This window comes from Arachis ipaensis, chromosome B8 (assembly GCF_059453495.1).
Source record: "Arachis ipaensis isolate K30076 ecotype BB chromosome B8, ASM5945349v1, whole genome shotgun sequence".
NCBI lineage: Eukaryota > Viridiplantae > Streptophyta > Magnoliopsida > Fabales > Fabaceae > Arachis > Arachis ipaensis.
This window is the reverse complement of record NC_142443.1, coordinates 130,854,973-130,878,707: the sequence shown is the minus strand read 5'-3', so window position 1 is coordinate 130,878,707 and position 23,735 is coordinate 130,854,973. Positions and strand designations below refer to the sequence as shown.

The 23,735-nt window shown below is 28.2% G+C and overlaps 1 protein-coding gene across 3 annotated transcripts; it reads right to left on the bottom strand.

Annotated features, from left to right (window-relative positions):
- Window positions 1-988: 988 nt before the first annotated feature.
- Window positions 989-21,675, bottom strand: LOC107614303 (naringenin 8-dimethylallyltransferase 2, chloroplastic). Of its 3 annotated transcripts, XM_088496838.1 has the most exons (12): window positions 21,508-21,675; window positions 11,598-11,872; window positions 8,970-9,056; window positions 7,537-7,611; window positions 6,753-6,836; window positions 6,211-6,300; window positions 5,282-5,383; window positions 3,320-3,412; window positions 3,141-3,212; window positions 2,950-3,045; window positions 1,861-1,965; window positions 989-1,265 (listed from the first exon to the last, which is right to left on the bottom strand). In XM_088496838.1, exons 1-12 carry the CDS (start codon window positions 21,557-21,559, stop codon window positions 1,224-1,226), a joined length of 1,173 nt encoding a protein of 390 aa, XP_088352964.1. In that variant the 5' UTR covers window positions 21,560-21,675; the 3' UTR covers window positions 989-1,223. The 3 variants fall into 3 exon arrangements, with proteins under 3 accessions (XP_088352964.1, XP_088352966.1, XP_088352965.1); XM_088496840.1 differs by lacking the exon at window positions 1,861-1,965; XM_088496839.1 differs by lacking the exon at window positions 3,320-3,412.
- Between the last annotated feature and the right edge of the window lie 2,060 nt (window positions 21,676-23,735).

Below are 23,735 nucleotides of genomic sequence, written 5' to 3'. Positions count from 1 at the left end.
TGTTGAAGAATGAAACTAGATAAAATTAAGACTGATCCAAATCTCGTCCACTTGATTTAATTCAGAAGAATAATCGTAATCGCTCTCATTTAACTGATTTGAACTTGAATTATTCATTGTTTTGATATAGAAGAATAATACGAAATTCGATTCAGAATAATAATACGTTATTCAAATGTAGATCAAAATTTGAAGAGAAAGAGAATAAAATCAGAGGAGAAATACAACGAAAACGAAGAAGAAAACAAAAATCTGAAGAGAAAGAGACAATAATCAGAGAAATCAGAAAAGAAGAAAAGCTTTACGTTGAAGAAGAACGAAGAAGAAAGCTTTACGTTGAAAAGGAAGCTTTACGTTGAAGAGGTTTACATTAAAAGTCTGTTATAAAGTTTACGTTGAAAAGGTGGCGCGGCGCATGAGAGAAAATTACAATTAGTTAGACTAGGTCAGTGAAATTACTTGGATGCAGAGTATTATTGTAAAATTATTTGATCATTTCAGTTATTCATAGTTCGAATATCTAATATTACTATATTAGGTCACAGTCTAATCTAAGTCTTAATTGAGAAGGTTAGTCGAATATCTAAAATTCTTGGTTGATGAAGTAACGAGTCGAATTTCCAAAGGCTTAAAACAATAATATTTATGGTTCTTAAACTGACAGATAATACCCTTTTGTACATTTATTTTAATAATAAAACTCTAAAATAGTATTTTAGAGGACTAGATATAAGCATTTTAGTCCTTTTCACTTATTTTAATTAAGAAATTCTCAGTTATGTATCAAATCACAATTTGTTGATATCTCATATTTTTGTCTGACCTGATTTGAAGTTGTCCAAAGATCTCTTAAACAATCTTACCATTTAAAGTATCTCATGTAGCGCTTTTAAAATATATACTAACATATAATTCAAATAATCATATTTGTTCTTTACTCTTTAGTTCAGAAGTTGTTTTATATCAATATGTTAAAGGATCGGATCTCTAAAAAAATGATGTTTATTATAAATAGAAGAAAACTCTACAACTTTTAATGGTTACCAAAAATCAACTCTAGGAAAGTCCAAAAGTCTATTACTTTCTGAACTCTCAACAGTGAGGCATAGTCCCAACATCAATCGAAAAATATGAAACACATCAAATTTTGAGCTTATTGATAGTCTCCATGGTGACATGTGATAAATGTTGAACAATTTATAGAATCAAATATCATTCCATCTTCATCGAACAAAAAGTACAAGGAAGTTTTCCACAGAAAGAAACTGCCAATGGAAAAAGACAAATTGGTAATAAGTTTTTCATTGTATATATATATATTCACAATTGTCATCAACATTGAGTTTTCACACACAATAACTTTATGTATGAGGTATATTTCAATTATTAAGTAATTGAATTGATAAAGTAGCTAAACAATTAGCACCTCTCCTTTTTTTTTTTTTTTCTTTTTCAACCCACTTTATCATTTAATCCATAAGGCACCCTAAACTATCGGAGCTAGGAATAATTATAATATAATTGTGTATGTGCCAACCTTCTAGCTATAACAAAATTAGTGAAAACTACTATAATATTCTTTAGATTTCTAGGAATTTATTGAGTAATTATAGCTTGGTCATTCTTTGGAGGGAAAAAAGAAAAAGGAAAAAGAGAGACAAAATAAAAGAAAATCTTTTGTTAAAAATAAATTTAATTCTAACTACTTTTTGTTTTTGAATTAAACAAATATATATGACCTTTCTTTACCAAAAAGAGCACATGATTTATATATATAGTACAAAATTTATTATGAAACAATGTATACTCAACTTGAAATAAATTCCTCAAATCATTTGATTATGTAAAGTTTTTTCTTACCACAAAGATAGCCATATAAAAGGATTGTAGCGAATCATTGTTCGATAAATCTACGGAATTTGCACGATACCAAAGGATTATGGACATGATGAAATGTGTCACAACCTAACAAGTTGAAATGTTACTGAAATAATGAATAACTTAACTTTTATTTGATATCAATCAACTATGACAATAGAAGAAATTAAATCAGTAAAGAGAACCATTGGTTTTATCTATGTACAGAAGATTTTGTAGCACAATGGTTTCTAAAATAAATATTACTACTCTCTCTCCCTCCCTCTCTTCCAAGGTTCCTAGGAGAGGAAATGCAAATAGATTTTTGACCTTTCGACTCGAAGACATTTATATCCTTGAGAATTTGAAAATATATTTAAGTCCATGACTTTATTGATTTCTGAGTCTAATTTGTCCTATTTTAAAAATTCTCTCACGTGTGCATCCAAGTGAACAGAGGGATCGATCTATCCAAATTTTAAGAAGGTCAAGGACTTAAATATATTTTCAAATAGTTAGAGATTTAAATATTCGCAAACCAAAAGGTCAATGATCTATTTATCATTTTCTCTAATAATTAATAATAATAAGTAAAGAGAAGAGGTGGTGGGTATGGTGATGGGTGGTGGTGATGGCGACCATGTGGTACGAAGAGTTGGATGAGGAAGAATCGATGGTAAAGAATTATGGATTCAAATGGTGATGGTAAATAATTGGGAATTGGAGATTGAGATAGATAAGTTAAGGTAAAAAGAAGAACTAAAGAAATTTAAATAATATTTTAAGATTTAGATAATTTTATCAACAAAAATTTATCTTTCATAAATACAAAGTTAGTTTTTTTTTTTTAGGTAAATTATCAGAGTCTTAAACATTCGTGGGTAGAAACAATCGTTTGTTAATAACTTTCTATCAAATATTTAAACTAAAATAATCATAATAAGATTACTGAATATTACATTATCAAAATAAAATTCTAAATAAAAATATTTATTTCTTAAGTTCATTGATCAAAATTTTACTACATGTCTAAGTAAACATTTGTATATGATAAAATATAGTTGTAAATTGCATAAGTAAATAGCACATTACCGTAAAAATTTTGCTCCATAGGATAGGAGATAATGCTCCCATTATAATAGCAATTCCATATGTCATTTGAAGGAGCGAAATGCAAAACCAAAATACCTAGTAGAAGATGAAACAAATAAAAAATGTGGGTATATAAATAATAGCACAAAAATTTAGTATTCATATATTGCATGAAATAGAAAAATATATACTCGTCTAGGACCCAAATGTATTGCCAAGGTTTTGTGACCTGCTGCTTTATCCCCTTCAATGTCAGGTATATCCTATTTGAATTCAAGCTAATAATATTACATCACATAATTAAACATATAAAATAAAAAGATTCATGTAAAAAAAAAAAAAGATTTATTCAAAAAATTTAAAATATTACCTTTGCCAAGGATATAACTGTATAGAAAAGGCTCACGACCACAACAGTAAAAACTAGTGATCTCGGATAGTCAAGTGCCTTCTTGAGCACAGTCTTCATATCATGTCATGTATTATTTAAAATAAAAGAAATATGTTTTAATCATTAGAGGAAAATTTTAGTTATTAGAAACCATATTAAAATATGTTAAACCATTTTAGTTCTTGAAAGCTTGAAGTATACTTTTTTTTCTAATGTTTGTCAGAAATTTTTAAATTATCTCTAATGTTTTTTATATATCTCAATTTTGTATTTAATATTTTAAGTAAATTTTAACTTTACATTTTCTGTCAAAATTTAATTTATTAAATAATTAATAATTTTTTTTTAGTTTTACCGTTATTCCTTTATCTTTCCTTATTTTCTCTTTCAATCACACAAAGGAAGATGAAGAAATAGGGTTAAGATTGGAAAAAATATTAGGTGGATACTATCATAAAGATTTTATAATTATCTTTATGTAAAAATACATTTTTTTTACTATTAGATGATGAATTATAGAATTGGATGTGATATGCTATAAAAATATATTTTTTTTAAAGTATAGCCAAACAAATAAAGGACACTTTTAACTCAAGATTCTTTATAAGAAGATGTTTTTAACATCTTCATTGAGTAGGTGCCAAAATGTTAAACCATTAATTGTTGAAGGGATTTGGACGAAAATGATAAAATTGAATTTTTTTTTACAAACATTAAGGATAAAATTATATTTATTTTTGTTGTTATATACTGTTAAAGATATAATCATTCCTGTTATTTTCTCCTATCAATTTAAGTTTTTGGGAGAAGTGGTTAATATCATAACATGGTATCAGAATTCTATATCCAAAAGATTTAAAATTTGATCATTGGCGAACTTCAAAAGTAAAAAAAATAGCATAAGACAAATAAAAAAAAATAAGACCTATAAAAAAATCAAACAAACACAATAAAAGTTCTTATTTAAAAAAACTATTAAAGATATAACCATTTATGGTATTTTTTCATATAAACTTAAGTTGCACTTTTTTTTTTTCACAACATTAATAGGCTTATCTTTCAAACCTCTCATTAGTTTTAATACTTAACAACAAAATTGATCATATCAATATGGGCAATATTGGGCATTGGAAATATCTAGTCTATTTTCTAATAAATAGTTAACGTGAATATATTATTTTATTTATTATTTATAATGGTCTCAAAAGAATCTTAAACTCAATACTTAACAGGTTTCACCAACAATGAATTTGGTCCTATTGTGTAATTTAATATTTATTTTTTTTACTCTTAAATTTTAGTATTCATGATAACATTCAGAGAGAAATGCATAAGTTGAAAGAATTGATAAACTCAGAAGAACAAAGAGAGTAATAGCAGAGGTGAGAGAGATGAATGGAAACTTATGTTAAAAGTAAGTGATTATGTGTTACATTGAAAGTGTGAAGCTATCTAGATTAGCATAATACCTAAAATCTCGATTTAACTCTTAAAATTTTTTAATATTATAATTTTAAATTAATCAATTAATTTTATAAAATTTGTACTAGGTCGAACGATTTTACAATTTAAATCTTATTAAAATTTTACGTTTTACGTATTTAATTTACTTTTTTAATTTTACATAAAATTTCGATTTTCTCTACTTGCTGTAACTTGGATACTAGTATAAACTATAAACTCCACTGCAATTATAACAGAAGTAATAACAGAGTGAATTTTCTAAAAAAAGTAAATAACAGAATTTTGAGTTTTTTAACTGTTATTATTCTGATCATTCATGTGATGATTAATAACTCTAGAACAATTTTATTCAATATACATTATTTGTAATGTATTTTTGGAAATTTTTTTCAACAAAATATTGTTGTCACTGTTTGTGAAAGCTAATGAAAAAAATTTGCAACAAGAAGTCTCTAAAGATTATATCTTAGTTGATACCTTCATGTGAAGAAATGGTGCAATATGTTGTCCTATTGTCATAGAACTTGCAAGAGAGAATGTTGCAAGGATTGTGGATCTTTTCCATCTCAACAAGGGCAACTGAAAATTTCAGAAATAAATAAGTTACAAGATTATAAATAGTGTTATCGTAATTAAATAAATATTTATACTTGAGAACATTAAAAAGCGTGAATAAATTTGTACCATTAATGATTAATAAAAAAGACTATATTGTGTGACAAAAATAAATATTAAAATTATTTTATGTATTTTAAAATTTAAAAAACTAAAATATTAATTTTTAAAAATCTCAAAAATTGATTTGAGTAATTATTCTATATATTTTTGCCATGAAGTTGCAACAGTGGCAAAGGAACTTCAATTTCAAACATTATGGCATCACTCTCTCCATCCAAGTCCAAATTAAGATTACCCAGTTGTATTTTGTGAAAAAAAAAATGAATGATCTTACAACTTTCATGAAGACAGTGAGAGTTGGTTCAAATATTTAGAGGGTCAAACAACATTGAGAATTAGAAAACTATTAATGATGACCACCCGAGAGATCTTGGATCACTTAAACTAACGGAAGAGTTTCAGGTATACCAGGAATACTGGTGTTCCAGTTGTTTTAACCGTTGATCTGAATTATAAATAATATATATAATATATATTAATTAAAATCAACGATTAAAATAACTGGAACACTGGGAATACCTGATAACTTTCCGCTTTCTAGATTTTATTTTGATGTTCTCATTATTGTGGAAAGTGGAAACCCTTTTTCTAATGGCCTGAATTTGCGAAGTTATTTTCAAATCAAATTAATCTTTAGTGATAAAAATGTGTCTTTATAAGAAGATAAAATCTAAAAGCAATTTAAATGAACATATATTTTTTATATATAACTTAGAAAACAAACTCACATTAACTGAATAAGCAGTCATGAGCATAGTACTGATGACTAAACACCAAAACATTGGCCTTGATCCTAACACCCACGCAGATCCAAATCCCTATAGAAAAATTAAAGAAACATAAAGAATAACAAGCATTGCTTTAACAATATTAGCAACATTTATCTTGAAACAATAATATAATTAAAGTAATTACATCAAACGAGTTAAAAAATAGCTTTCATCATATCATATAGGCATTTTACATGTGAAAAGCTAATGAACAATAATTTAGAGAATTTATTAAAGAGTAATCGAGTGTGTGTTATCATGTTATTTTTTAAACTGCCACAAAAATAATAAAAAAATGCCACAATGCATTAATTCAAAACCCTCCATTCCCACAAAATGAACAAAGAAACCGCCACTAAAGATGTCCTGATGGTTTTATATAACTGCCACAAATAAACTTGTGACACTTCTAATTTTAAGAGTTTGAAAAACTGTCGTAATACTTTATTGGAGTTTGAAATCGCCACAAATAATAAGAATTCTGTAGAGATATATGTTACCATTAGAAGAGATGATGCCACAACTATTACTGCATTTCTTAAGGAATATTTCCCGGATGCCAATGGAAGATATGGTTTGTTAATCTATAATGAAACATACAGCACATGTCAAAAATAAGGGGAAAAAAAGCCTTATGAAAAGGAATAAGCAATTAACAAATGCTTAGTGACCAAAACAAAATACAATATATATATATATATATATAGTTGAAAATGTATATGTAAGTGTAGATTTAGAGTTAATTTGATAAAAAATTTATTTTTTAAAAATATTTTATTAAAATTATTTTTTAAAATATAATATTTTGAAAGTTGCTGTATTTATGTTTGGTAAAATTAAATTAAAATTAATTTTTAATAAATACAAGTAACAATTATATTTGATAAAATAATTTTTAAAATTTAAAAAGATCATAATATGCATAAATATAAAAACAAATTTGGATATTTATTAATATATGATATTATGTTAGACTTTTAATTTTGATAATTTGCCTTATGTACTTGCAAAAGTATTTTTAACTTTTAAACGTTATAAACGTAAATATGTAATTTTTTTATTTACTAAATATAAAATTACATATTTTAAAAAATTTTAATAAATGAAGCCTTATTTGTTTTCATCATTTCATCTTTACAAGTGATTGATATCTACTTTCATGAAACCATACTTATGAACAAAATATTTATTATTATATCATAATGATGTTCAAGTAACTATATAAAATATAGAACTTTGAAACTAAAAGTAATAAAACATTGAATGTTCGTTCAAATTGTTTACCTTGTCTATTTCAACATCGGCTAATTGATTCACACCAACAATATATTGAAACATGATGCAGTTAGGTATCAGAAACTGAAATAAGGGGGAAATGAGGATTAGGAATTATTCCAAATTAAACTACATATTAATACTCCATAAATACTAAAAGAATTGATTATAAAGACATTTCCGCTGTGAGATTGTACATAATAATAATAATAATAATAATAATAATAATAATAATAATAATAATAATAATAATAATAATAATAATAATAATAATAATAATAAACAAAAAAATAATGATTCATCCTATTTTTAGACCAAATCATAACTGTGTGTATATAAATATATATTATTAATTTTTATGAAATAGTTTCAAAAAGAGGAAAGAAGTTTAATTGAATCGTAGATAAGGGTGGAAATGGGTTTAGTCGAGTTGAACTTCGGCTTAGACAAACTTGATTTGTGTTATAAACATATGGTTCAAGGCTAAGCCTGTTATTTTTTATAAGCTTTTTTTCAGGTTCAAGTTTAATTTGTTTAAAAGTCTGACAAATTCATGAACTTATTTAAAAAATCTATTTTGTGAATTATAATTCAAACCAAAAACTTTAAAAAAATTTAAACTAACATTAAATGTATTCTATAATTTATAATTCATATTTTATAAATCATAATTCGTTTATATATATCATCAATCGGTTAGTCACATGTCATAACCTCTTACAATTCATAAACATAAACTTTTTTTTGAACAAAAAAAAGCTAAAATCTTATCTAATTTTGACTATTTATTTTTTTAGTTTTACTTTAGGTTTATTATAAGTGAATAGTTAAAAGTTCAAATTAAAAATAATTTATTTTTATAAAAAAATATTTTGATGAACCGGCGGACGAGTTTCATAGCCTATGACCTAATTTTTTTAACTAATAAATTTTAAAAAGAGTTTGAACTTGGCTTGTTTAATTGAGTCCAACCAAATCTAAAATAAACCGAGTCACAAACTCCCATTGGATAGCCTGACCTACTTTTACGCCTAATTATAAATAAAAAAAATAATATGTTCCAATAACAATTGGCTATGGCTACTGCAGCACATACAATCTTGCTAGATGATTAATTAAAGAATGTGCATCAAGAAACATAATATTTTTATTCCAAATTTTATAAATCATTTTGAGAAATATAAAATATTGTTATTTTTCAGGGGAATAATCATAATGAAATCCATGTAAGTTCAATAATCTTTTAAAATGAAAATGTACACTAATAATATAATAACTAGCATTTGAACATATGAATCTGTTGATTATTGCTCTTCTTTTATAAGAAGAACGGGTATCAACAATTAATATAACATAATAATAAAAATTTGATAATGATATAATAAGTTGCCTTTTTCTTCTTCCATGCCATTTGTAATAAGAACTGAAATCTTAGAAACTACCTGCAAGAAGCCTATTAAGAACATTTTTGGAGAAATATTTGATAAATTGTCCACCGCAAGGAGTGATGAAGAAAGTCCACTTGATATCTATCCAAAAACACAACATTAGCAATTCTTGATTAGTTGCTTGGTTTCAAATTGCAGTCACACATAATATTCAAACTGAGAAAACTAATAAAATAAAAAATATTTGTCTAATCATCTTTAGAAAAAATAATTCTTTGCATATATGTCTTTTCTTCGATTAAAAATTTTAAATAAGTTCTCAAAATAAAAAAAAAAATAATGGTTACTTATCTTTATTTGTCTGTCCATTAGCCTATATTCTATTATATTATGTTAAAATTGAATTTTTATACTTAATATATAATAAATTGACGTGATATATTTTTAAAAGTATTTTTTGATTTATTTTTTATAATATATTAAATCAAATTAATTATAATTAAATAATTATATCAATAAATTAATTTAATTAAATATATAAATATCATACAATTTATTATAATTTATATCAATTAATTAATTTGAATATTTATAAGTTGTATATAATAATGCTACAAAGAAAACAGAGGCAAGATAGATATGTTTTCTTAATATTATTATGTTATTATTGTATTATATTAGTATTAAAAATGATAAATTAATTATATATATATATATATATATATATATATATATATATATATATATTTTGCATAATTGTCAGAATTGAACCAATAATCAAACTAATCAGATTACTAGGTTATTGGTTCAATCAGTAGATCATTGATTGAACTGATTGACCTGATCCTATGTAAATAAAAAATAGTAAAAATTTAAAATTAAAATTTAAAATTCATATTTTCACTAACATTTTAACAATATCTATCTATTCTAAAACAATATAGAACAAGAACAATAAATATTTTGTTATTTTTAAAAACGATGTCATTTTAGAATTCCAACAAAACAAAAAGTTAAACCTCTCCTTTTTGATCACTTTGTCTTCTCCTTCTCCACTAAACTTCAAACAAAAAAAAAATTAACTCTTCTATGGGTGAAAAGAATTAAAAGTTTCTAGAGGAAAAAGTGTTTGTCGTCACCTTTTGATTTCCACGAAGTGTGTATCGGCATTGTAGAGGTTGAAAAGAGGTTTAAGGTGATCACAAACACTTTCTCCTCCAGCAACCTTCAATTTTTTTTATCCATAAAAAAGTTAATTTTTTTCGTTTGAAGTTCAGTGGAGAAAAAGAAGACGAAGTGATCAAAAGGGAGGAGTTTAACGTTTTAATTTTGTTGAAATCCTAAAACGATGTTGTTTAGTACCTTTTTTAATGTCAAAATGGGTACAACGTTGTTTTAGTATGTCTAGTGTGACAAGAATTGAGCTACATTATTAAGGATGTTGAGCTCCGATGATGGAAAATATACGAGAGACTACATTATTAATACACTTTTTTTAATTTAAAAGATCGAATTGTAGCAATTGAAAAGTCAAAAACTAAATTGGTATAATTCACCAATCTAAAAGATCAAAGTGTAACTTAACTCATACTTAAACTTTAAAATACCACTACATATAATTGAGGATTCTATATGGGACATCTAACCCTATTCTACTAAGAAAATAATGTTAGTGAGAAGCAAATTTTCAATTTGGAAAGAGATTTTTATGGTTAATAGATACGGTTAATTATGAAACACTTGAAAAATACTTAAATGCTAGTAGAAGTTTTTTCTTTTTTACATATAATAAAGATTTGTTTTTTGAAAAAAAAGTAGATATAGTGTCATAGGTAGATTTTGACAAAAATAATTTTTTATAATAGTGTTTTTTACTATTATCATAAAAAAATTTTAAGGACAAATTTTATCTTATATTAGTTTTTACTTTCTTAAATTAATTTTAACATAAAAAAATTAAAAAATTAAAAATTTTACTCATGAATGATGAAAATATATATGCAATAATTTAACTATTAATATTGTTTAAAAAAATTTTAAAAAAATAAGATTCTGATATAAATATTTCAGTTTAAATAATTATTTTACTTTAAAGACAGATAAAATAATTATTCATTGTTTTTAATATTAAAAATAGTTAAACTTTGAATTTATTAAACTTTTATAGCAATACTTTTTATGCGCTAATGTTTTTATTTAAAAATTAAAAATAAATATTTTATATATTTTGGTATATTATCCTGTCTAAACATGGGTACATATGCTAGGAAGTTATAATAAATTGTGGTTATTCTCAAAATTTATAAAATGAAATATTTTAAGAAAAACCAAAACTTATAAGAAAAAACTGTTTCATCTCACAATTTATAATTTAAAAGTAATGGCCTAATAAACAAATATAAAAAAATAAAATGGGTGTTAAAAAGAATTTAGGAACAAATTTGAGAATTTTACTCTATATATATTTGTAAACCATTTCCCCATTCCAACAAGAGTAACATAGTTTCAGAATAATGTGTTTGATTATAAGCTGATACAGAAGAAATTTGTATAGAAAAGTTTCATCTCGTGTAATTTTGTCAATCAGATGAAACTTATTCTTAAAAAGAAAAAATCAATATATTTTCAGCCAAATATATATATAGTTGATGCTTAAGGTAGGGAATTGAGAATGAAACTTACGAAGCTAAAGAATGCGTATAATCTGGAAAACTGGCGAAAAGCATCCATGCCATCTTTGATAGACTCCAAAATAGGTTGTGGTTTTTTCGGTTCATCATGTGAATTTTTTGAGGTTGCATTCACCAAGTATTTTTTCTCAAATTTATCACTCATCATAGATCCTCCTTTAATGTTGTTGCAATGATACTTCCAATAATTATGCTGCATCTTGATACAATATTCTTTTGATAGTTTTCCATTATTGTTGTGCCATAAGGTTCTTCTTGTACTAGAATCTAAACAATAATGAAATTAATTACCTTCATATTGAGAGAAAAAATTTACTATTCGTTATTGGAGAAGTGGTTATTAACAAAATAGTGACAATAAGGTCAGGAAGAGGAATATGTAAATAGGGGGAACGCGGATCGGATCGAATATGACCAAAATTTTGATTCGATCTGCACTTAAATTATCAGATCGGATCGGATCCAATATCTGCAGTTTTTAAGTTTGAATCTAATTCGATCTGCATATTTACGAATCGGATCGAATATCGGATATATTCGCAAAATACAAAAATATTTTTAAAAATTTATTTTTATTAAAAAAATATTAATAAAATTCATTTTTTCTATTCTTTTAAATATGTTTACTATTAAAAAATATTAAACATATTTTTCTTAAATAATAAATCAAAATAATACAACATATATGATAATTATTAGTTGAAATAAAACATAAAAAGAATATTTACTTATTTATTTCTTTATTTTTGTGGATACGCAGATATGCGGATACTTATACAAAATCTGCAATCCGATCCTATTAGTATGCTGATTGGATATGATCCGATCCGATAGCCTTGCGGATTGAATTCATATCCGCAATTTTCAGATCGAACTCAGATAAACACTGTAGATATGCAAATCGGATCCAATCTATTAACATTCCTATATGTAAAAACATACTTACGTAATGGTTGTTTGTAAATTTCTCACTTTTCTAGAAACTTCTATACCTACATATATTAATCAGAAAATTTAATTAGTGGTACGTACAAATTTTAAGATTTATTAGCTAGGGTTCATAATTCATGTAATGGTTTATTTATTTATCCGTGACGAGAGGGTTACAGTGAGATAAAGGTGGAGGTAATTGCGTGCAAATAGTGGCGGATGAATATAGATGAAAATAGGTCCGGTGGTCTGTTAGAAATCTACAATTTAATTTGTATTTAATCTGATCTATTATGAAATAGGTACAGATTTAGATTCTTGTAAAAGTATCAATATATTAATAAATCAGATTAAGGTTTATTATTTAGTTTTATTAGTCTCTCAGGTCTATCTGAACTTGTTAAAACATAATTAAGTATATAAATAAATTTTTATTATTAACAAAATTATTAGATATTTTAAATTTATTATATTTTATTATAAATATATTTGTATATTTTAAATACGTTAAAATTTTAAAAATTCTTATAAATATAAAATACGATATATTACATATAAATATTTATTAAAATATATTTTTTTAAATAATAATTTTAAATATTTTTATTTTTCGTAAAAAAAAAATTTTCAAGTCTTTTAACAAGTTTTAGATTCGATCAGATTAGATAACAGGACAGACTTGGTACTTTAAAAAAAATTAAAAAAATCTATAATAGACTGTAAATTAGACCCAAACCAATTAATTATATCACAGGCTTGATCTGTTAAAAATAAAATTTGAACTAACTTAGCCTGTTTTTACTCTTAATTACAGATGAATGAGAAATGATAAGCGTGGAGTATTGGATGGTGTGCATTGTGGTGGTGGTGGTCGTGGAATGAAACTAGCAATAGTAAGTTGAAAGTTGAAACGAGAGAGAATGAAGCAGGAATAGATCTTCTTATTTTTTTTTTCAATTATTTTATAAATTATAATATTTTTTAGTGGTAAATTTTTTAAGACAAAAAATATATATATATAAAAAATACAACTGAAAAAGAAAATTGAGAAATTCTCTCCCAAGACGAAGAGGGAGGGTTTGGTCTTTGATGAGAGGGTCAAGTGGAGTAGTTAATGAATGAGATTTTTTGAATATTATAATTATTATTTGTATTAAAAATAAATTTGTTAAGATATTTTAAAATAAAAAAAAAGACATTAAAAATGATTTTAGCTTTTGATAAAAATTTTAAACAACAAAACAGTAATATGTAACTTCTATGTAGGGAGCTGTAGCCATAGTACCAATGTACCATTCTTTCATACAAATTTCTATGTTTAAATATTCATTTCTGATAGATAGTTAGATACATTAGCTGATGTTGAATTAGTGTAAACAGAATTAGTTTAGCTTGTGATCAATTTATTAGTTAGCTGATTGTAATTAAGCACATGTCAATCAGTTTATTAGTAATTAGTCTAGCTTGTGACCGCTGTAACTCTTCTGCTATAAGTAGTTAGAGCTAAATGTATTTACTATAGGCATCAATGAAAATGACAAAGTAATAGTTTTCATTTAAGTCAGGTATCACAGCTTTCTTTTATTCAGTTCAATGGCAAGCAAAAGTCAAAGATCTGAAAATTCAATGAATCAGTTGAACACAGCTCCAAATTTCACTTCTTCCCCAATTTCAATGAAACTCGACGATGACAACTTCTTGCGGTGGAAAGACCAGGCTGAATCAACGATCGAATGCCACAATTTGCTTCACCACATTATCGGAGAAGGAATCCCGTTGAGACTTGATGAATCAAGAAATGTAACACCCGAGTTTGCTGCATGGAAGAGACAAGATGCGCTTCTCAAATCGTGGCTTCTTGCTTCAATGACCAAGCCGTTCACCACTCGAATAGTAGGATGCATCTATTCGTATGATGTTTGGAAAAGGTTACAAGATCACTTTTCTTCACAAATTAGAGCAAAAATAATGCAATTGAAACACAGGTTGAGCAGTATTAAGATAGAAAATTCAGTAAATGAGTATGTGTTAGCATTAAAAGGAATAATTGATGCTTTAGCTTCAGTAGGAGAACCAATGCGTGAGAGTGATCATGTAAACGCTATTCTGAATGGACTAACCGAAGAGTATAGTTCAGTAGTCACCTCAGTAGTGGCAAGACCAATGAACATCTCGGTTGGAAAATTAGAGGCTTTGCTATTAACTTATGAAAGTATGTTGGAGAGGTTTCGAAAACCAGAGTCATTTATACAAGCAAATGTGGCACAAAGTTCACCAGGTTACTCTCAGAACTTTAACTCAAGAGGTTGCTTCAGAGGAGGTTTCAGAGGAGATTACAGAAGTAGAGGTGGTGGCAGAAAGATGAGAGGTGGTAGAAACTTCTATAATAATAGTCAATCTGGTGGCAACAATTCCAGATTTGGAACTCAAGCTTACAATAATCCAAGTTTTGGTGGTGCTGAAGGGGCAAGAATGTTCAACAATGAAAGGCAGCAGTAGTATAATGGTTTAAGAATGTTCAATGGTGATAGGCCTATTTGCCAAGTATGTGACAAGTCTGGACACACTGCCAAGACATGCTGGTATAGGTATGATCCACCAGAAGGCTCCAGAACTCAATATAAAGGCACAAACTCACAGACTCTGCAAGCATCACAAGACAACTTGAGCAATGTATTGGCCACACCTGCAACATTACAAGATCAAGGCTGGTTTCCAGACTCAGGTGCTAAACACCATATGACCTTAGACCAGCAAAATCTAATTGAAGGGGAGAAGTATGAAGGTGCAGACCAAGTGATCATAGGCAACGGATCAGGTTTGCATATCAACCTTGTTGGAAAGTCTTTCTTTAAAACTGATTTGACCAATAGAGAATTCTTGTTAAGCAAATTACTACATGTGCTTGATATCACTAAGAACTTACTTAGTGTACATAAATTCTGCTGTGATAATGATGTCTATTTTGAATTTCATTTTAATGGCTGCTGTGTGAAATCTCAGTAAACTAAAGAGATTGTTATACAGGAAAAAGTTGACAAGGGAATGTACAAGTTCCTCAATTTCACTCCATCTTTCACTTCATCAAATAAACTAGCTGCCTTTGCCTCAAATGTGTCCACTATTGATCAATTTCTCTTATGGCACAATAGACTAGGTCATCCAGAAAATAATGTTGTTTCTTCTGTGCTGAAATCTTGTAATATTGTTGCTTCATTAAATAAAAATTCTTGTACTTCCTGCTGTATTGGAAAATTTCATGTACTCCCTTATCCTTCCTCAAATACCTTATATATTGCTCTCCTGCAACTTATATACACAGAAATCTGGGGCCCTGCCCCTATACCTTTCTTGTCCTCATGAACATCAGCAAAACGGCAGTGCTGAGAGAAAGTATAGGCATATAGTTGAAAAGGGTTTAGCTATGCTAGTAGGTGCAGGCATGCCAATTAAGTATTTTGAAGAGGCCTTCATGATGGCAGTTCACTTAATAAATAGGTTACCAACATCAGTGTTGCAAGACCAGTCACCATTTGAAAAGTTGTTTGAGAAGAAATTTGATTATACAAGCCTTCGGGTCTTTGGTTGTTTGTGTTTTCCACACCTACGACCGTACAATAGGCACAAACTGGAGTTCAGATCAGCACCATGTACTTTTCTGGGTTATAGTGCAGTGCACAAAGGCTACAAGTGCCTCACTGCAGAAGGGAAGATAGTGATGTCAAGCAATGTGATCTTTGATTAACAGAATTTCCCTTTCAAAAATTCGAAAACTCCCTCAACAACCAAGCCTGATTTGTCTTCTGACTTTCACTCAACTCCAACCATTCCATTACTAAATAGGAACATGTCTCAACTCTCACCTAACATTACAGAATCAAGGTCTCTACATCCTACACCAAGCATCACAGCCACACCAATTCCCCTATCCTCACCTGTACCTACTATACCAAGTATTCCAGAGTCCAGATCTCATTCTTTGTCTATCACAGCCACCTCTCCTACCTTACCTTCACCAGTACCTACAGCACCATCAGCCACACCCATTCGAATACCTATTTCAGATTTGGAAATTATTCTTTCCTTTGATAATGATCACTCAGTCTCGGCAGCATCAAATCAAAATGTTTACCCCATGATCACAAGGAGCAAGAGTGGAGTCTTAAAGCTTAGATCCTTTCTAGCTAGCATTGAACCAAGGACTGTCAATGATGTCTTGTTCAAACCTGATTGGAAAGTTGCGATGGATGATGAATACGCTGCACTTATACAAAATCAAACCTGGAAATTGGTTCCTCTCTCTCTCATGGCAGAGGCTGTGGGTAGTCGTTGGATTTTTCGAGTTAAATACAGCCTTGATGGAAGTCTCAAAAAATACAAGGCTTGCCTAGTAGCTCAGGGTTTCTCTTAAAGGCCTGGGTGTAATTTCACTGAGACATACAGCCCAGTGGTGAAACCAACCTCGATTCGCATTGTCCTCACCTTAGCACTGTCAAGGAATTGGAGAATCAGGCAGCTTGATGTGAATAACGCATTTCTACATGGTGATTTGGTCAAAGATGTATATATGAAACAACCAAAGGGCTATGAAATTGGAGATGGAACTCTAGTGTGCAAACTCACCAAGGCCCTTTATGGTCTGAAACAGGCTCCAAGGGCCTGGTACTATAAGCTGTCAACAGCTCTCCAGCACCTTGGTTTTCATTCAACAAAGTCTAACATCTTTGTATTCACGAGGTTCAAAAATGGCTCATCACTATTTGTCCTGGTATATGTAGACGATATAATCATTTATGGAGACTCAGATGAAGCAATTTCTTAGGTCATTAAGCAGCTGAATGACAAATTTGCGTTGAAAGACATGGGTGAGCTTCACTATTTCCTTGGAATTCAAGCCACCAAGACTGCTAATGGAGGTCTATTACTCTCACAAGAGAAATATGCCAGAGATCTACTCAAGAAAGCTGAAATGGAACATTGTAAGCCCTGTCATACACCCTTACCTTCCTCAATTCGATTTTCTGCTTTTGGAAGCTCCCCATTCAAGAATCCTAAGCTTTACAGATCAGTTGTGGGAAGTCTACAATACCTCATAGTCACTCGTCCAGAACTAGCATACTCAGTGAACAAAATTTTACAGTTTATGCAAAATCCCTTGGAAGAGCATTGGAGATTAGTAAAAAGAATTTTGAGGTATGTGCATGGAACACTTAGCTTTGGTTTACACTTACACAAAACAAAGGTGCAAACCATCAAAGCTTATAGTGATTCTAACTGGGCAGAGACCCATATGATAGGAAGTCCATTGGAGGTTTTTGTGTCTTTTTTTGGAGCAATCTAGTTTCATGGAGTTCAAAGAAGTAGGGTGTTGTTGCCAGGTCTAGTGCTGAAGTAGAGTACAGGGCGATGGCTAACTTAGTTGCCGAACTAATTTGGATTAAGAACCTTATGGTTGAATTAAGAACCAAACTCTCAACAGCTCCATCAGTCTACTGTGATAATTTGAGTGCTGTGTTGCTTGCTGCGAATCCAATCTTGCATTCTAAGTCAAAACATTTTGAAATGGATCTCCATTTTGTAAGAGACTATGTTACAAAAAGAGTTATTCAAGTAAGTCATGTTCCTGGGACTGTGCAACTAGCTGATGTGTTGACAAAACTACTGCCCAGTGTTGCCTTTCTTGAGTTTAGAAAAGAACTAATGGTTGAAAGTTTGGAGACATCCACTGATGAAAGCAGGCTCGGCAAAGAGGGTCATAAAGAGGGTCATGATAGATACATTAGCTGATGCTGAATTAGTGTAAACAGAATTAGTTAGCTTGTGATCAATTTGTCAGTGATTAGTTTAGCTTGTGACAACTGTAACTCCTCTGCTATAAGTAGTTAGAGCTAAGCTATTATTGTGTGATATTAAAACTCACTTTACCAATACACTTCAGATTCAACCAGATCCTTCTCTACACGTAGTACTCCTTCTTCTTTCTTAAATTCTTTCCCTTTCTACTCTCTCTCTTGCTTGAGCCTGGTACCTTTCAATTTCTATTGACTTAAATGAATATGTAAGATTTACAAAAAAGAAAAACTAATCTACATAATTTTCTTTTAAATACTGGTATAGTAAGAAATCTATTTTTAATTACTTTATTCTTTTTTTCTCATTATTTATTCTAATATAAGGGTCATTACTCGTTAGCAGAGTCTTAACAAATTAATATAATTAAAAAAAATTAATAATATTTAGGAATTTGGGCATATAATGGGAGGTGATGATGATAATGAGACTTGTTCAATTATTTTGATTAGTAACTCATCATGTTTAGCAATTGTTTGATATGGTTGGATAATGTTATTTATCAATTATTGTGAGTATTTGTCATGCGACTTTGAATACTCATATTCTATTACTTATCATAAAAATAAGTTCAACCGGTTCCCATGATGTCCAACTTTTTATTATTCAATAAGTGCCTTGCTGCTAGAAGAAACTAAAATTTTATTCACAAGAGATAAAATATATGTATTCAAATATTTCACGTCAGATGTGTTATTGTTAACAAATAACAACTATATCCTCATTGATTATATAAGTGTTTTTAAGAGCAGATTAATAATTTTAAAAAAAAAAATATATCGTTTGATGTGTTTTTTTTTTTTTTGGTGACTATATAGTTTGATGTGTTTAATTATACTAAATACATATAATAAAAATACTTTATATATATATATATATACCTTTTAAGCATTTATTAGTAAAATTTAAAGAATGATGGAATCAAATATTAAAATAATATCTGAAAGATTTAAATTCTAACAAAATAAATTCTCAAAAAAAAAAAAATTAAGCCTCTCATGACTTTTAAAAAATTATAAACATGTGACAGAAAGAATACTCCATTTAACTCTGATGGTAACATCTGCACTTGACTTTTCCTATTTGTTCTATCTGGTATATTAGAGAACTCATCAAATTAATTAATCATTGATATTAAATATATTTAACTTTCGTTTCGAAATAGTTTTATTCTACAATTAATATTAATATCTCTATACTTTTTGTGTTTAGAATTTTGAAAATGATCAAGGGTATAATAAAATTGGCGTTGATATTTGCTGAATGAATGCCTTAAAGATATAAAAGTAAAAACTTTCTAATGTACTTTATGTTATAATAGAATTAATTGAAGAATTTAGTCAACAATGGTTCTAAGGCCACCTTTTATTAATTCATAAAAAAAAATTAGCTTTGTGTTTCACTACATAAAATTAGTAAATTATCATTTTTATTTATAAAAATTTAAAAAGTTAATAAAAAAAATTAATTTGGTTCTTTCATATATATATATTTATTAATATTCTAAATTTATAAACAAAAATAATAATTTATTTTAAGATCAAACTCTTTTAAAATAAAAAAGTTGATGAATTAAAAAAGTAAGAGTCTAATCACCTTTAAATTAAGATAATAAAACCTGCATATGATAAAAATTATACATTCGATAGTAATTAATCTGTTACTTTATCTAAGGGTATTTACGGATATGAATAATCCGATCACCTCACAAAAATTGACCCAACTAATATATTACTTATGGTATTGGTTTTGAGGTTTAGGGTTTATATTAGTTGGTTCTGTATCCAATTATCCGGTTACGTTTATATTGCTTTTTTTTTTAAATATAATAATATATATAACTTTATCCTTTTCTAATTCAAATTAAATTATAGTATTTATTTAAGTATAACTTTAACGGTGTATTACTTTTTTTATATTATATATAAATTTTTTTTTCAATTTCTCTCTAAGTTCCATTTTTAGTCGGATATTCCAATTATCTAAATCGATTAAATCCGTCTTTTATTGGTTAGGATTAGTTAAAATTTACATAAAAGATCTCATATCTAAACTAAGTCAATCCGTGACACTCCTAACTTTATCACTTTGTAATTTTCCTTGGTTAATAAGATTTTTTTTTAACATAGAAATAAGGAAATCAACAAATAACTAAATTTGATCTTCTTTTTTTTGTGAATAGAAATTGAAAATAAGGTTGTTGCCTAGATTGAAAAACTGTTCATGACCAACTAAAATACGGAGAAAATCATTAATAAGAATAATCTTTTATATAATGGCTTCAATAATTATTTATCCGAGTTAAATTATTTTTAATTATTTCCTTAATTTACGTGAGTAATCATAACTGATGAATCATATATATAGTTATTTTCCTTCTCTTTTCTCTTGGTGATTTTATTCTTTTAGAAATTAAAGCTTAATTGCTTTCTCTGTGTTTCTCTACTTTTGCAAAAACTTGTCACAAGAAGTCGATAAAAATATAACTATTTATATATCTATTTTTATTAGTTTAATTTTTTAGGAGGAGTAATTTTATAATATAATATTAGAGTTTTTATAATTTAAAAGTAAAAAAAATTCAATCCTCAATTTTTGCTGATGTCAAAAGAAAAAGTTTTAACATAAAACAAAATAAAAGACCAAAAAAATTTATGCAAAAATTTACGCAAATTAATTCAAAAAAAATTTATATAAAGAAACGCATAAAAAATATAATTATTCGTATATTTTCTCGTTTAAGACAATAAATAGCTACTAACCCCGTGTTTGTGAAAAATAAAGGCATTATTTGAAGCAATAATAATAATAGGATAAATTATATTTTTTATCTCTAAAAATTGTTAAAAATATCAAAAATATTCTTAAATTTTATTTTGTTTTAATTTTGTCCAAAAAATTTTCAATTTGCATTAAATATACCCTTGACATCTAATTTTTTTAAAAATTTAGGATTAATCCAACAATAATACATGATAACTATATGTGATTTACTTATATTGAAAATTGTTCTTATGAAAATATTGTAAAATTAAAATAAAATAAAATTTAAAAATATTTTTATCCTAATAATAATAATAATAATAATAATAATAATAATAATAATAATAATAAAAGTGTACCTGTGGTGGTGGGAGGAGACTTGAGAGATGAGCCCGAGAGGCCAAAAGCCATTTGAAATCAGCAAATTTCGGCAATGGGAAGTGCGAAGTTGGAAGTTATGTTGAGTCTCTCAGCATTATTATTAGGAAAGTAAGACTCAAACTAAAAGAGAGCTCTGGCCTCTGTGTGGAAAGACTAGATATTCCACCACTTTTATATATACCACGAAACACGAAACAATAAACAATGTAGTCACTGTCAGTCTGTCACTACTTATTATTATTATTATTGAAAGAATTTTAAATGTACCGGAAAGAAGGATCTAAAAACCGAACCGATCATTAAATTATTCTAGTTATTGGTTTACTGATTTATTGGTTTAACCGGTCTAACCAGTAGTTTAATTAAAAAAACCATTTTAAAATAAAATAATAAATAAATTATAAATAAACATTCTAAAATATCTTCCAAATTTAAAATACTGCACAAAAAATGATCAACCAAATTCATATGATATTATCAAAATACAAACTCAAAAATTAAATAATAATAAAAATCTAAATATTAAATTTTGACTTTGAGGGTTAACAGGATCACTTAACACCTCAGACTCTAATTTAGAAATGTCAGGAGATAAAGGATTATCAATTTCAAAAGAATGTTGAACTAGTTCAATTAGAAAATGTTGATCATTCTGTGGTATTATGCTAACTGAACGTGAACCTGAACCTTGCAAGATAACCTTTTCGGTTTAATCTTAGGTAGCGTGCGTTCATTTGTTGTAAGAGAGCTCTCTTAGCAACAGATTCTTCATGCTGAGCAAGCCATAAACGGGACCTAGTGTTGTTTCCAAGTTGAGATATCAACATAATAAGTAGTCATTGAATAAGAAAGCATAACATATAACTAACTACCTATACACTTTGACTCTCCTTCTACTACCATCATCATCATTCATCAGTTTATTTATATATGGCATTGGCATGTAGCTACCCTACTCATTTAGCAACAACCAGTATTTGATTTGATTTTCATTTTTAGCATTCAGCAACAACCATTACAAAACAGCAGCATAACAACAACAGTGCCATAACAAAACAGCAGCATAACAACAACAGCATCTTAACAAGTCATTAATCACAAATTCCAAATTCAAACACTGATCAGTGATCACACAATCACAATGCCATAACAAAACAGCAGCATAACAACAGCAACAGCTTAACAAGTCACTAATCAGAAATTCCAAATTCAAAACACTGATCAATAATCGCAGAATCACAGTGCCATAACACAATCATAGTGCCATGACATAACAGATATGAAATTAAAAACAGCCACAACACAATGAAAAATAAAAAAAAATCCTCAACAAGACCATATCTAAATTCTGCCTACCGTATTCAACAATATTGCAACACAGAGCCATCAGAGCAATTAGAAAACAGCAAAACACTAAAACAGAGTAACAGTTACTGTATTAGGTGTTCTGGACTCTAGTTGGTAAAAATGACATAACAGAGTAAGTTTCCAACATTAGCAACCAATTCATATATACAAATTTCTACAGCAATCAGAAGTTCAAAACCATACATACAAAGAAGACCGAAGACCGAAGAAGAAGAACTGAAGAACCAAACTTCAAGCCAAGACCCACGAAGAATTGAAGAAAAATAGAACAAAAATTGAAGAAGTTCAGAGAAGATGAAGACGAGGAGCCACTAACCTGAGTTCGAAAGCCAGCGAAGACGAAGAGGACCTGCCTAGTTACTGGGTTCCTGACACAGCGAAGAGGAAGAAGCAGCAGTGCTGAGGACCTGGGGACGGCGGCAGCGCGGAGGCCCTGAGAACGGCGGCGACGATGGAGGGCTACGGTTCGGGGTTCCTTTGCTTCAGAGGGCTAGGGTTCGGCAACCAGGGTGAGATGAATGAATGATTGGGGGAAGAGGGGGGTTAGTCACGTTACTGGATCAGGTTTTTTTTTTTTTTTTTACAAATTTAAAAACACTGTCGTTTTATCCGAACCGGTCCGGTCCAACTGATCGATTCTCGGCCGGTTCGACAGTTTTTCAACGATTTTCTCTCGAGCGGTTATAGGAAGAGGACCGGACCGCTTGCATTGCCAGTTTCCAGTTGAACCGGTTCAATCAACCGGTCCGGTCTGATTTTTAGAACTATGACCGAAAATACTGGTGTTCTAATTGTTTTAATCGTTGATCTGAATTATAAGAAATATATATAATATATA